The sequence below is a fragment of the Catharus ustulatus genome, chromosome 27 (genome assembly GCF_009819885.2).
Source record: "Catharus ustulatus isolate bCatUst1 chromosome 27, bCatUst1.pri.v2, whole genome shotgun sequence".
NCBI lineage: Eukaryota > Metazoa > Chordata > Aves > Passeriformes > Turdidae > Catharus > Catharus ustulatus.
In genome coordinates this window covers 4,712,452-4,725,788 of record NC_046247.1, presented here as the reverse complement: position 1 = coordinate 4,725,788, position 13,337 = coordinate 4,712,452, and the positions used below count along the sequence as shown (strand labels likewise).

The window sequence follows — 13,337 nt, the reverse complement described above, 5'->3', positions numbered from 1 at the left end:
TCCCTAACTCTGGTTGTGTGCTAGGAGTAATCCTGGGCCCCAGACAGGATCAGGCTGCCGGTGTTTGTGCTGTACCTTGCTGCAGGTGTGCAAAGTGGGCAGTATCTGATGACAGCCCTGGAGGTGTTCAGGGCTGGGCTGCATGGGGTGAGTGGCATCACTGTCTGTGGCACAGGGTGGAATTAGGTGACCTTAAAGATCCCTTCCACCCCAGCCCAGTCCATGATTCCATTGTTTCAGAGGTACAGTATTCTTTGAGTCCGGGCTAAGGGTCACTTTGTGCTGGCTTGTTAATTCCCCTCTCCTTGTTTCCTTGGAAGTGCCATCAGGAGTTCATTTGACAATAAACTCCATAATCCATGAACTGAGCAGTGCTGGGGCAGCTGTTTGCTCTGCTCTCTGAGGTGTCTCAGGGCTCTGCCATATCCCCTTTCCTGTTGTATATCCAACCCTGGATTGGCTGGGAGCTGTTGTGTTCCTGGTTTTGTTCCTGTTCTGGTGATTGACCTGGGGCAGTTGTTGAAGTTGAAGTTAGTGGGAGATAGGTTTTGAGTGATGCCCATTATTACCCTGTTCCTTTTAGGGCAGAAATGCCTCAAATGGAGCATTGAATCAAGAGCTTTGCTGTGCTTTGCTAGCACAAGAACAGCCTTAATTTTATGAGATCGGCTAACTTGAAAATTAGCCTTACTCCCCTGGTAGGCTGATCAGAATGGACACATCTGGACTCTTTCCTGCTCCTGCAGCAGTCAGGAGGGAAAAACAGTGGTTGGCTCATTTAAAAAATGGTAGCAAAGCCCAGTTTCTGCCAAGCAGAGTCTCTGAGCAGAAGACACCTAGCCAGGGCCTATCAAAACCTTTTCACGTTGGGAGATTCCAGCTTAATAAGCTCTGCCTTCATTCCTGTGGTGATTCCAGCACTGCCTTTTTGTCTCTCAGCACCAAATGTCCTGCTCTGCAGTGACCTACATAGCAGGTGGGTGCATGGGGAGCAGGCAGGGCGCTCTGCTTCTCCGCAGTGAGTGTGTGCTGGGATGCCACAGGAAAAGCAGAGCAGCTCCTCATTGTTTGCCTCCTGCCACCAGGGTTCAGTACCACACTGGGCACCTCTCTCCTGTTGCCCTCTTATGTCTTTCCAAGCCCTTCATCTTGGTTGGAAAAGGCCTGGGAACATGAAGGTAGGGCCCAGGCAGGGGAGGCGACATGCACAGCTTGCTGCTCCTTGTATTCCAGTTTTCCTGTTTTAGATCCAGCAGTGATATCTCCCTGGCAGACAGATTGTGAAAAATCACACAATCACAAGTGGTGCTGTTGTTTATCACTACAAAACTGTATTTCAAGTATTTATGAGTTGTGAGTGTAATGCAAGACTAAGGCTATGGAAAGACAAAATCAATGTGAGGAAACCCTTTGCAGCTTCTACAGGATTTGTAACTGGGCTGTCTTGGCTCACACCTAAACCAAATGTGCCTGATTTTCTCCAGTTTTAATGACAAATGTTGCTCCTGTGGTCCTTGCTTTTTTTTTTCCCTTCCCCTAAGAGAAAGGTTTTTTGCACAAGACCTCCACCCTTTTAGGCATTTGACCCAGTCACACGTTATGTGCTGGAGGCAGTGCTACCTTTCACTGTATCCCTGTGACAAGACTCCTCTGCACTGTGATCTGAGTTCTTTCTGCCTCTGCTCTGGATCTTGGCCTCTCTACCCTTGAGCAGGTTTGAGCCCAGCCAGGCTTTGCCAAGTCTTAATGGAGGTTTTAGCTCCAGAGCTGCACCACAGAAAGGGGAGAGACTGCCTGTGCAGTAATCCTGAAATACTGCAGAGCAGCAAATTCCGCCCCTGCCATGGCTCCTTTGTTTGTCTGGCTTTTCCCCTCCAGACTGTCCTCAGTCCATGACTGGAATGTTGGGTGCTCCAGCAGGAGCTGTTTTCTCTCAGTGGCTGCTGTTCTGAGCAAGGGCACTGTGCTTTTCTCCCTTGGCAGGCTCAGGCGAGGCAGCAGCAGCAGCAGCAGCAGGCTCAGGGCCCGGCCCCGGCGCAGGGCCAGAAGCTGGGCTCGCTCACACCGCCGTCCTCGCCCAAGGCGCAGCGCGCGGGGCACCGCCGCATCCTCAGCGACGTCACCCACAGCGCCGTGTTCGGCGTCCCCGCCAGCAAATCCACCCAGCTGCTGCAGGCCGCGGCTGCCGAGGCCAGCCTCAACAAATCCAAGTATGTGCCCAAAACCTGGGGGGCTCAGCCTCAACAAGTCCAAGTAGTGCCTGGGGCCTGGGGTGAGGGGTCAGCCTCAACAAGTCCAAGTAGTGCCTGGGGCCTGGGGTGAGGGGTCAGCCTCAACAAGTCCAAGTAGGTGCCCAAGACCTGGGGGGGCTCAGCTTCAGCAAGTCCAGGTAGGTGCCCAGGGCCCTCATGTGCAGTGTGGAGTGAGGGTCATGCTCTGGGAGGTGTTCGATGCAAAGCTCTGAATGAAGGTAGGCACAAATCTCTGAGGGAGTCTTTGCCTTCAAGACCTCCATTTGGGGCTTGGCAGGAAGAGCTGGAAGATTTTCCCCAAAGTCCTCATGAGTTGTCTGAGCTCCCAAAAAGCTTTGGGTGACCAGGGCCTTCTCTGGCTCACAAAAGGCTGTGTCATTTCAGCCACAGCCCTGGTGTGCGCTTTATTCTCACTGCTTGACACCAGCATTTCCTGAAGATTGGGCTTGATGCTCTTGGAGATCTTGATGGAGCTCTGATTCCCTAGGAGTTAGCTGTCAGTTTTATAGTGTCTGCAGGCAAGAAGCCTTCCCACTGGCACTGTTCCTGGTGGGATGCTTGGGATGCTGGTTTTAACCCCTGAGATGTGAGTGCTCAGCCTCAGTGCTCCCAGGTTTCTGAGCATGGGACTGCAGTAACTTACACTGGCTGTTCTAATTGGGAAGTCATTAGAGTGTAGTAGCTTGGACCAGCTGATAGTGCTGGCCAGAGCTTTTCAGATGGGAAATTTAACTCGGATGGGAAGTTAATGGCTCTTGTTTGGGATGATCACATCCAGATCTGCTTCCACCACGCCCTCGGGCTCGCCAAGGACCTCGCAGCAGAATGTCTACAACCCTCCTGACGTGTCCACGTGGAACCCCTTTGATGATGACAACTTCTCCAAGCTCACAGCTGAAGAGCTGCTGAACAAGGACTTTGCAAAGCTGGGGGACGGTAGGTCTGTGGGGTGTTTTAACACCTGCCTGCTCTGGCAAGGGAAGATGCTGTGGACCGGGGATGCTTTTGGGCAGGGACTGCTCGAGTGCCCCATATAATTACAGTCCTCTAGCTGAATTCTTCCAGTTTGTTTCTGTTTGCAGTGCAGTGGTGCCTCAAAGGCAGAAGTACCAGCTGCTTTGACAGTGCCCTTGCTCAGGTGCCTGTGGAAGCTGCAATTTAAACTCTGCTTCATCTGCAAGTTGGGATTTTCAGAAAGAGACTTAAGTCACTTAGTTGAACGGTGTCCTAAAACTATAAATAAGCAGCCTACTTTCAGAATAGAAGTGTTCCCCCTAACTCTGGGTTTGCATTCCAGGGAAGGCTCCAGAAAAGGCAGGTGGTTCCACAGAGAACCTGATCCCAGGTTTCCAGCCGGCTGCGTCCACAGCCCCGGCCGATGCGTTTGGTGGCTCTTCCTTCACTGCTGGGCCAGGTGAGTCTGTGAACATGAACAGCCTGGAATGGCAGCTCTTGTCAGAACCTCTTTGAAGCGAAGGAAAAGTGATACAGATTGGGCACTGAGAGCTGCAGGCAGTAGGGTTGGCACTTCAGGAGAGAAGGGAATGTACAGAGACTGCATTCCCTTGACACAGTTGGGTGGCAGAGACGGGACACTGCGTGGAGGCAGAGGTGGGGCTTGTGGTGAGGGAAAAAACTGAGCCCCTTAAGTACCCAAGGAAGCTTCTTAGTGTGTGGAAGTTCCATGAAGCTCATAACAAAGAGTAAAAGCTGTCATGTACTGTGAGGGAAGGTTGGAGATGTTGGTCAGAGCTGCTGATCTGTTTGGAGGAGCAGAGGAACAGGGATAACAACATCTCTGCTGCAGAGTTAGGAGGACAGCAGGGATGACTGAGCAGGGAAAGTCCTCAGAGGAGAACACAGTCTCATAATTAACATGTTAAGTGATGAAGGCAGTAATTTCTGCACTGACTGGGCTGTGTGGCTCCAGAACCCTTGGCTGGTCTGAGGAATTAGTTTTTCTGCAGAAGCCTTTGTCTGTGGGACCTTGTCTGGTGTCTTGGTCCTTGTCTCCTTTGGTCCTCCCAAGGTTTTGCTGTGAGCAGCCCCTTCTATGCCAAAACCCTTTGAATGCTGCTGCTCATTTCTAATCCTGCAGCATCAGTCCTCAGTGAGGGCAGCTCAGACCTGCCAAGCACAGAGGTGGAAAGCTTCTTCCAGGAGCTGGAATGCTGGGCATCTCCACCATGGTGAAAAATGCAGCTGGTTGATGCCTCCCCACAGAAGCAAAACAACTGTTAGTGAGAGGAGTCTGGGAAGAGGCTGAAGAATCCTGTGTGGGGCAAGGACTGACAAATCCATTTATACCTCATTCTATTTATAAAAGGAGATTTAGGGGAGCTTATAACTGAGCTTGGTATGTTGGTTCTTACTGGACAGTTAAGGAGTTGAAGTCTCTGACACGGGAGTGTTCCTGGGGAGCTGCTTTCTGAGTTTGTCCAGCTGTGAGCAGTTTATGATGTTCCAGCAGCCTTTGTGGATGATGTTGAGCAGCAGCAGCTCCACGTTGAGCTCTAAAACATCCTCTGAAAAGCCTGAGGATCATCTGTGTGTCCTGGGCTCTGTGATTGCTGTACCATGGTCAGTCCTGGCAGTGTCTTTAACATATGCCCTTTGACTTTCCAGTCCTGGGGTTTGGCATAGGAAGGTACCTTGGAAATCTTGATGCTGGGCTGGGCATTTCCAGCCCTTCTTTCTTTCCTCAGAGACAGGACCATGTCCCAGCCTGGCTGGTACAAGATGCTGCAGCTTTTATTGCAGACACAGAGTCCCCACATGGGCTTTTTGTCTTTTTGTTGTCCTTTTTCACCCTTCATGCTACTGTGAAGGCAGATAACAGTTCCTCTCTGCCAGGGAATGTTCTGAGATCTGTGGGTTAAGTTGTGTTGGAGAACCACATGGTAACAGTAGTTTTGTTTGGTTTTATTCTTTTGAGCAGTACACTTGGGGAGAGTGTGCCTGTGTGTGGTTGTGTCAGGCCAGAGCTGGGGCTGTGCCTGTGCTGGGTTTTTACTCTGTGCTTTCTCCTTTCCTCTTCTCTGTTCATTCTGCCTTTTCTTTTCTTTTCTTTTCCTCTTCTCTACCAGCTGAAAAAACGAAAGACATTCTGAGTTTGGACTCTAGCCCTCCTCTTCTGACTGTGCCTGATCCTTTCATTCCTCTCCCGTTATCTGACACCCCAGGTAACCAGAGCTGAGGGGATGGAGCGGGGCAGAGTCTTGGGCTTTCTTTTGTCCTCTTAATCTTCTGGTTCTGTTTATAGGCACACCTGAAATCCTGGTCACTGACAGGCTCTGCTGGGCTCACTGGCAGTGGGGATGGTTTTCATGGCAGAGCCTGGGGTTATCTCATTGTTCCTAATGCCAAAAGTATTGGTGTCTTTAGAGGCTCAGTATTCAAAGAGGGCTGGAGCACCTCTCCTAAGAGGGAGACTTTAGAGAGTTGGAGTTGTCCAATATGGAGCAGAGGTGGCTCCAGGGAGACCTCAGAGCCCCTTTCTGTGCCTAAAGGGACTCCAGGAGAGCTGGGGGCAAGAGCCTGGAGGGACAGGACACAGGGAATGGTTTTCTATTGGCAGAGGGCAGGGTTAGATGGGATACTGGGAAGGAATTGTTCCCTGAGAGGGTGGGAGGCCCTGGCACAGGGTGCCCAGAGCAGCTGTAGCTGCCCCTGAATCCCTGGCAGTGTCCAAGGCCAGGTTGGATGGGGTCTGGAGTACCCTGGGAGGGTGGAAGGTGTTCCTGCCCATTGCAGAGGGTGGAATGAGATAGGCTTTAAGGTCCCTTCTAACATAAACCATTCCAAGATTCTATGAGAAATAATCCCCAGGTAATTAATTACCTGTTCTGATTTAAGCTGTTTTCAAATTGTCTCCAATGTTGAAATTGTAGGTTTTATTATAGTTAATCTTTCTTTCCTGTAAGAGTCAGTGTTCCTTTGGCTTCCAAAGTCTGTTGTAAATCTGAGCATCTTGTGAAGCACGAGTTACATGTGACCTTTTCTGATTTGGCAAGATTTTTCAGTGCAGTTGGTGCTATTTCATTTACTTTGCAGTGCTGCTTCTAAGCCTTCTCTGTGCACATTTCTGGCTGCAACAGCCAACACTTTTTAGCAAAAGATTATGTAAGTGCTTAGGAGCTTATTTGCAAATCGGTGGGATTTGGAATATGGGAATGTTCTTATCTTGGAGCCTCTCTCAGCCCTCTGGTGAGTGTGTGTGGCAGGTCCCATGTCAGTGAGCCTCAGAGCACAACTGCAGCTCCCACCCTTGTCCTTAGCCCAGGCTCTGGCTCACTGGTGGTTTGGAGGACCCAAGCTTCAAAATATACTGTGAAGGTGGCATCTCTCAATGGAGAGCTGAACAGTTCAGGAAAAAAAAGAAACCTTTTATCCGTAACTCTGTGGAACTTGCTTCCTTCTGCTGCATGCTCAAAGAACAGAAGAAATGTGGTTTGGTCCAAAAGGAATTTTACCCATAAATGCAGTTTGAGAGTAGAAGCAAAACTTGGAGTCTTTGTTCCCCGTGTGAGCACTGCCAGGAGCTGACCTGCCCAGCTCTACCTTGAAAACAGCCCACAGAAGGCAGCTGACTGCACATTTTCCTTCTTCCTTCCCCCCAACTGCTGCTGGAAGTGTTGGTTATCCTGATTGAAGTCACCCAGACTATTAATTTCCCCACCAGCATCCTCAGCTCACAGCTGGACACCAGGGTGTTTTCCCTGTTGCATCTCCACAGAGCAGGACCCCATGGAGCAGCAGCTGCAGCCTCAGCTGTGGAAGCTCTGGAATTCCTACCAGTAGAGAAACCCTTGTGGAGGAATTGCCAGCCCTGCCCTTGGGACAGCTCATCAGAGCAGCAGTGGATGCAGGCTCTGTGGTGCCACGTTGCAGATGTGAACCTGTCTGGTTGTGGATCTGTGCAGGCTCTTGCTGCTCTTCCTGCTGCCTGTGCTTCTGTTCAGTGCAGTGGATCCCATTTCATGAGGCCAGGACATGCAGGAGACCTGGCTTTGTTGGCCTTGAGGATTCCTGCAAAGAAATTTTCATTTATTTGTTCTTTTTAAAGTAAAACCTGAGGCCAGGAGCTCTTTAATATTTTCAAGGACTAGGGCTACAGACTAGCCCTTAGCCTTGAAACTAAGAGGGGTTGTTGTCTGGTTATAAATTCAGCAGAAAAGATCAAACTTCTGGATTTGAACTCAGGTTTTCAAGCTTTGTGTGTCATCCAGCAGTGTTGTGTTTTTGTTCTTCTGTGTCACTGTTACCTGTGAGGAACATCCCCAGCACACAGGGCTTGGCTCAGGGCTGTGCTGCCTGGCAGTTCAGGTGTTTGCAGTGATCAGCAGAGCTGGGAGTGACCCCAGGTCCCAGCACAGCACCTTGTCAGTTCTGTGCAGAAGCAGCTGAATATTTGCTTTCTGTTTGGAATATTTTTATGCCTGAGAAAGCTTTAATAGTGAATCTCCTTGTTTTGAATCCATTTTACCTCTGTCTTTATCAGCTGGGAGGATGCATGGCCCTTTCAGAAGTGGAAGTGTGAGCCTGCACCCTGAGCCTGCAGGGCAGTGTTGTTTAGGAAAGGTTTCAGTACATGGGTGAGGTTTTATTGGTTGTTTACTCTGTTTGTCCTACAGAGCCAGTCCTGGGGGCCCTGCCATCTAGCACTGCAGCAGCTGAGGACCTGGCTAAACTCAGCTGCTTTTTCTCCCCTTGGCACCTGGAGGTGCAGGTGGCATCACCTGGGTGCTGGTCAGAGCCCTGGCCTCTCCTCCCTGCAGGACAGGTGCAGTTGGGTGCCACAGGTGGTGTTCAGTGTGTCCCTCCTCCTCCCCTGTGTAATGGCTGCAGTTCTCAGTGGAATTGTAACTAGTAAGAGGAGCTGGCATGAGGAATGTAAAAATATGGCAAAACATCTGTTAAAGTAAGGGAGAATGAAATATTCATGCTGAAAACATATTTCCTTGTGCATGTGCAGGAAAATGAGCCAAGTTGTTCTTAATGAGCTTATTTCAGGCTTCACCACTGACTAATCCTGGGGTGTTGGTCAGGGGAGCTCTCTCTGTGGGGTCACTCTGACTGATGTAGGAGAGTATTTTATCTTTTTGGGAAAAAAATACTTGATGAGATCTTTTTCATCACCATAACTCTACTCCAGGCCCATAAATTCTGAAAAGATAACTAGGTGCCCAGCTATGCCTGGGTGTTTATAACAACTGTAATAAACAACTGTATTTCTGCTGAGAATTTATTTGTACCAAGATGACACATTGAGATAAAGTAATTGCACATGCACCATTAGGCATGCACAGCAACTGTGGGTGTGCACTAATGATCTGAGTTTACATCTTGAGTTGGGAAAATGCAAAAGGGCAGGAGCTTGATGGATTTATTGCTGTATTTACTGAGAGGACAAAGGTGGTGGTGTGATGATTTAAAGCAATAAACCCAGCAGACCATGAGAATCCCAACTGAATTAGTGTAAAGAGCATGCAGTGTTCTTTTGTCTGGGCTTTGAGTTTGATCTCAGGGGGGAGAATTTACTATTTTACAAATACTTGAGATCTTGAACATGAAACAAAAATTGCTTGATTTTGATCTCTTAAGGAGCCACTGTTAAGTGTTGTGCTGTTACCCTCCGTGGTGTTTGCAAAGCTCTGTGCATTGGAAGCATTCCATTTGCCTTTATTCCCCTTTCTGCCCCTGCTATGTAAGAAACCACCCCATTTCATCATCAGGAGAATGGAAGTGCAGTGCCTTCCCTGGGCTAGTCCAAGGATTCTGTTGCTGCATACCATGCAGGGCCTCCTTTAAGCTGTTGACACTTCATCAGTCAGTAGGCAGAAACCCTCCCCAGTGACAAACCTCTGCCCATGCTGGTGCTTTCCCTCCCTTCCCCCCTGCTGGCCTGGCAGGACTTTCACAGCCGTGTCTCTCTTTCCCAGCTGGCCCCCGAAGGAAAGGACTCTGCTGTGTGCTCTCTTGAGCTGTGTGTGCTGTCCCAGGGCAGCCCTGCAGTGAGTACCAGCCCTGTGTGTGCAGTGCTGCTGCCCCTCCTGCCTTGGGCATGTGCCTTGTGATCTGCCTCAGTGTCCTCACCCAGGCACAGAGCTCTGCCCTCTGCTCCTTTTTAACTTGCAAATTTTCAGGAGTTCTTGTTGTTTCTAATAGCCTGCTCTAACCCAAAGCCCCTTTGCCTCCCTCATCTCTTGATTGATATTTTTCCTAATCTGGTGTTTCTTAAAATGTATTTGTGGCTGAAAGAGTGTGTGGCCAGCAATAAAAGCAGCATGGCAACAGAGTCTCTGGCTGCAGATGCAAAGTCTGAGCAAACTGACTGACTGTAAACTCCATCAGGTCTGTGCATGTGTTAGAAAAGGGATCTGAAGAGAAGGTCAGCACTTTCTCACTGGGCTGTCCAAAGCTGTGCTTCTCAGCTAGTGTGTGGGGTTTGGCCCGTTTGCTCATCCCCAGAGACGAATCCAGAGTTAATTCAATGGCTTCACCTCTTCCTTGTGTTGGTGCACATCAGAGGAGAAGCTCTTGCTTTCATTCCTGGAGGAAGTGATTTGGTTTTCCAGGCTCTGGAAGAGCGTCATCCTCTTGGGGATGCTCCAAGACCCATCAGCTGCAGACTCTTGCTCTACTTTTCCTGCAGCTGTTTTGCTTACCCTGATAGGACACCCTCAGTAATTTCTTACTGCAAGGAACATTGACAAATGTTTCACATTCTTTCTTAAAGCCTGCAGTGTGTGGCTGGGCTCTACCTCAGGAAGGGGCTGAGAGGGCACTTTTTAATCCCCCTCTGTGCTTTTAAGCTTAGACACCTTCTAAAAGCTTGCCATGGTTTCCCTGGCTGCTGCACAGCCCCAGCAAACCTGCCCTGGCAGGCTGACATGGGGCAAAGGAGAAAACCCAACAGAAAATGGTTGGCAGTGGTCAGCTCATCCTGAACTGGGTCAGACTCACTTCCCTGCAGCTGGACAGCATCTGGCAGGTTTTACACAGGCTGACTGATGAAGAGGAGGTCCCCAAGAGGCAGCAGCTCCAAGTGGGAGCACAGTGATTGGGTAAAACATACATTTCCCAGCTGGAACTGATCAAGGCCCACCCCAGGAGCCCTTCAGGAGCTCTGTGAGGTCAAATACCTCTGTAACAGGTTACCTTTTCTTAACCTTGTTTATCCTGGGGCTTGTTCATGTGTCTGCACAGGAATGATCTGGGTTTGTCTATTGGATTTGAGGCACTTTATCTCCTTCCCCATTCATCCTGACACCTTGTTTCTGTTGAACTCCTCAGCCTCATTGCAAGGGGATAAAAGTTCCTTTAACTGAGGGGTACAGTGGCTGCCTGAAACAGCACTGGCAGATCAGCACCAGCACTGAAGGAGGCAGGGAAGGAGATCTTGTGAAACAAGAATCAAAATCAGTCAAAGAACCACTGACAGCCTAAAGCTTTGCATAAAACCTGCTGTGCCCTGGGGCAGGAGGGAAAATGAACACATGAGGAGAATACTATAGTATTTCTCAGAGTCTCTGTGGTTAAAAACATGGCTGAGCTCAATAGGCAACTCTGGGACCTGTCTTGGGGCACTTGCAGTGTGTCATAGGGAAAATCTGCACAGTTGGAACAGAAGAAAACTGTTGTGAAGGTAAGGGAAGAGGAGCAAGACACCTGGAAGTGGGATCTGCCAGGAATGGTTGTTGGTTGTGTTGGGTGTGAAGCTGCAGGGAGGTGCCCTGGGAGGAGCTGGGCACTGACAGGCCCTTGGGAAGAGTCTGCCTGGAATGGAGCATGTTCCCTGTCTCCTTGTCCCCACAGCTCTCCTGTGCTGTTTTCCCAGCACCCCATAACCAATTCCACCTCCTTAGCCCCTGTGACAGCAATGATACCTCTTGGTGCCCCGCTCCCAGCCTGGCTCCTCTGCTCCCTCCCACACAAGCCAGGGATGGCACTGGATGTGAATCCAGCCTCTAAAACGGATATTCTTACTTACTGGGAGGAGTTCCTGTGTATTAAGGCTGCTGTTTCCATTTTTCCTTTCAGTTGACCCTTTTCAGGCCTGTAGTGATATAACAGCTGCCTCTTGGGCTGATTTTTAGGTTTCCTTCCCCTCCTGGTTGCTTCAGTTGTTGGCTTTGTCATGGGGAGTAGAATTTGTCCTGTACTTGGACTATTTTATTATTTATATTGGGCAATAGAAAAGGATGGATATTATTCCCACATATGTAGCAGTTTGAGCTTTTCTTTGATGTTCTCAGCATGGCAAGCCTCATACAGCAGGATACCTGTGCTTTTGTGCAGCTGTGAGAGGGTTTCTTTGAATAATAAATAATAACACCAGTCTGTGAACTTGAAGTGTGCTAGGCCAGGGTGGATGGGGCTTGGAGCAAGCTGGGCTTGTGGAAGGTGTCCCTGTGTGTGGCTGGGGTTGGATGAGCTTTGGAAGGTCCTTGGCAGCCCAGGCCACTCGGGGTTCTGTGCTGGAGCTGTTTGCACAGCCTGTGGTGCAGCTGCTCCTCTGTGGCTCACACAGTGAGCCAGGAACTGAGCCCTTCATTAATGTTGTCTTTTTCTTTCTTTTGCTTTTTCTCTCTGTTGCCTCCCTTCCTCCTCTTCCTGCTTGCCCCAGAAAAACTGATTGAGGGACTCAAATCTCCCGAGCCTGCGCTCCTGCTCCCCGAGCTCCTGCCTCTGGCTGACCCCTTCGGCAGCACGTCAGACGCTGTCAATGGTAAAGCCCCAGCCCTGTCCCCTCCTGTCACACTGCTGTCCTGCCCTGCATGCTCACCCTGTGCACAGCCCCTGCTGCTGGGCAGACACAGGGAGGGAAGGAATGGATCATGCTGGGACAGATCTGCCTTTTTGCTGTGAGATGGGCACAGAGCAGTGAGGATTTGGTGTCTGCACTGATCTGGCAGTGACATGGCATAGCTGTGCCCTGGGTGTTCTCTTGGTAGAAGAAAAGCTAATTGCTGATTGAAGAAGAAAATGGCAAAAATACCTTTATTTCTGGTTAAGATTTTGCTGGTCTGTCTCCATGGACCCTCAGCAGGATGAGGAGAAAGGACAGCATTCCCTGGACCTGGGGAGTGCTGGGAATAAACATGACAGGCTGCTGTGAGCGTGGATGCAGCAGGCTCCAGGCAGGGTCAGGATGTTGGAGCACTGCAGAATTGTGTTTCTATCCAGTTGCCAGGTGCACTGAAGGCAGTGATTGCAGGCTGTTCTCATCAGCTGCTTCTGTGGGTTGGGGTCCCAGCTGGGCTCCTGTGACCAGCTGGGTGTGACCTCTGGCTCTGATAGAAAAGAAGGACATGACTCCCTGTAATAGTAAAACAACTTCTGCTTTGGCAGTTTCTGGCAGTTGTCTGAATTTTAATGATCAGTTACTCTGAATGCAAAGGGACTCCAGTGGTGACTGTTTCCCTTTTGCTGGACAAGGCTCTTCTGGATATTTTCTTCCTGTTCAGCTGCAGGGCAGGTGTTAGTAACCTGCTGTTCCACTCCCTGGGTGTTTTAAATTTGACTTGTACAAATTAAAGTAAATAAAACCAAATAAAAGCTGAAACCAGGATTCAAAACCAAACAAACCCTTGAGCTGACACATACTACAGGGTCAGTAAAGGATTCAGACAACTCCTGCCTCAGTTCCTTCTCCTGTTTTTCCTTGCAAACTAACCTCTGGCTTCTCCTGTGCTGCTGTGGCCCTGTGGAAAGGAAAAGCTGACGTGGCTGTGGAGAGCCTCATCCCGGGGCTGGAGGCGCCGGTGCCCCAGCGCCTCGTGTCCCAGAGCGAGTCGGTGGCCTCCAACAGAACAGGTTGGTGAGGCAGGAGGGGCTGGGGGGCTCTGAGGACCAGAGAACTCTGGCTGCTTCCACAGGGGTGCTGTTCCACTGCTGGAACCTGAGCCTGCCTGGGGCCCTTGCTCAGGGAGTGTTCTGTGGTTCCTCTTCTTGGGAGGAATGGAGGAGGTTGTGGGTGCTGGCACTGCCCAGGCTCTCCAGGGAATGGGCACAGTCCCAAGGCTGCCAGAGCTCCAGGAACCTTTGGACACCTCTCCCAGGGATGCAGAGAGTGGGATTTTG

The 13,337-nt window shown here is 50.1% G+C and overlaps 1 protein-coding gene across 2 annotated transcripts in view; it reads left to right on the top strand.

Annotated features, from left to right (window-relative positions):
• The window catches only part of AAK1 (AP2 associated kinase 1), a 58,822-nt gene that overhangs the window by 38,297 nt on the left and 7,188 nt on the right, over positions 1 to 13,337 (top strand). Inside the window, exons 13-18 of one of the 2 annotated variants that reach the window (XM_033081339.2) lie at positions 1,984 to 2,210; positions 3,031 to 3,188; positions 3,550 to 3,666; positions 5,339 to 5,434; positions 11,881 to 11,982; positions 12,969 to 13,070. In XM_033081339.2, the coding sequence (XP_032937230.1) occupies positions 1,984 to 2,210; positions 3,031 to 3,188; positions 3,550 to 3,666; positions 5,339 to 5,434; positions 11,881 to 11,982; positions 12,969 to 13,070 (802 nt within the window). Of the gene's footprint in view, positions 1 to 1,983; positions 2,211 to 3,030; positions 3,189 to 3,549; positions 3,667 to 5,338; positions 5,435 to 11,880; positions 11,983 to 12,950; positions 13,071 to 13,337 lie in introns of both variants that reach the window. The other variant, XM_033081338.2, reaches the window with a different exon arrangement.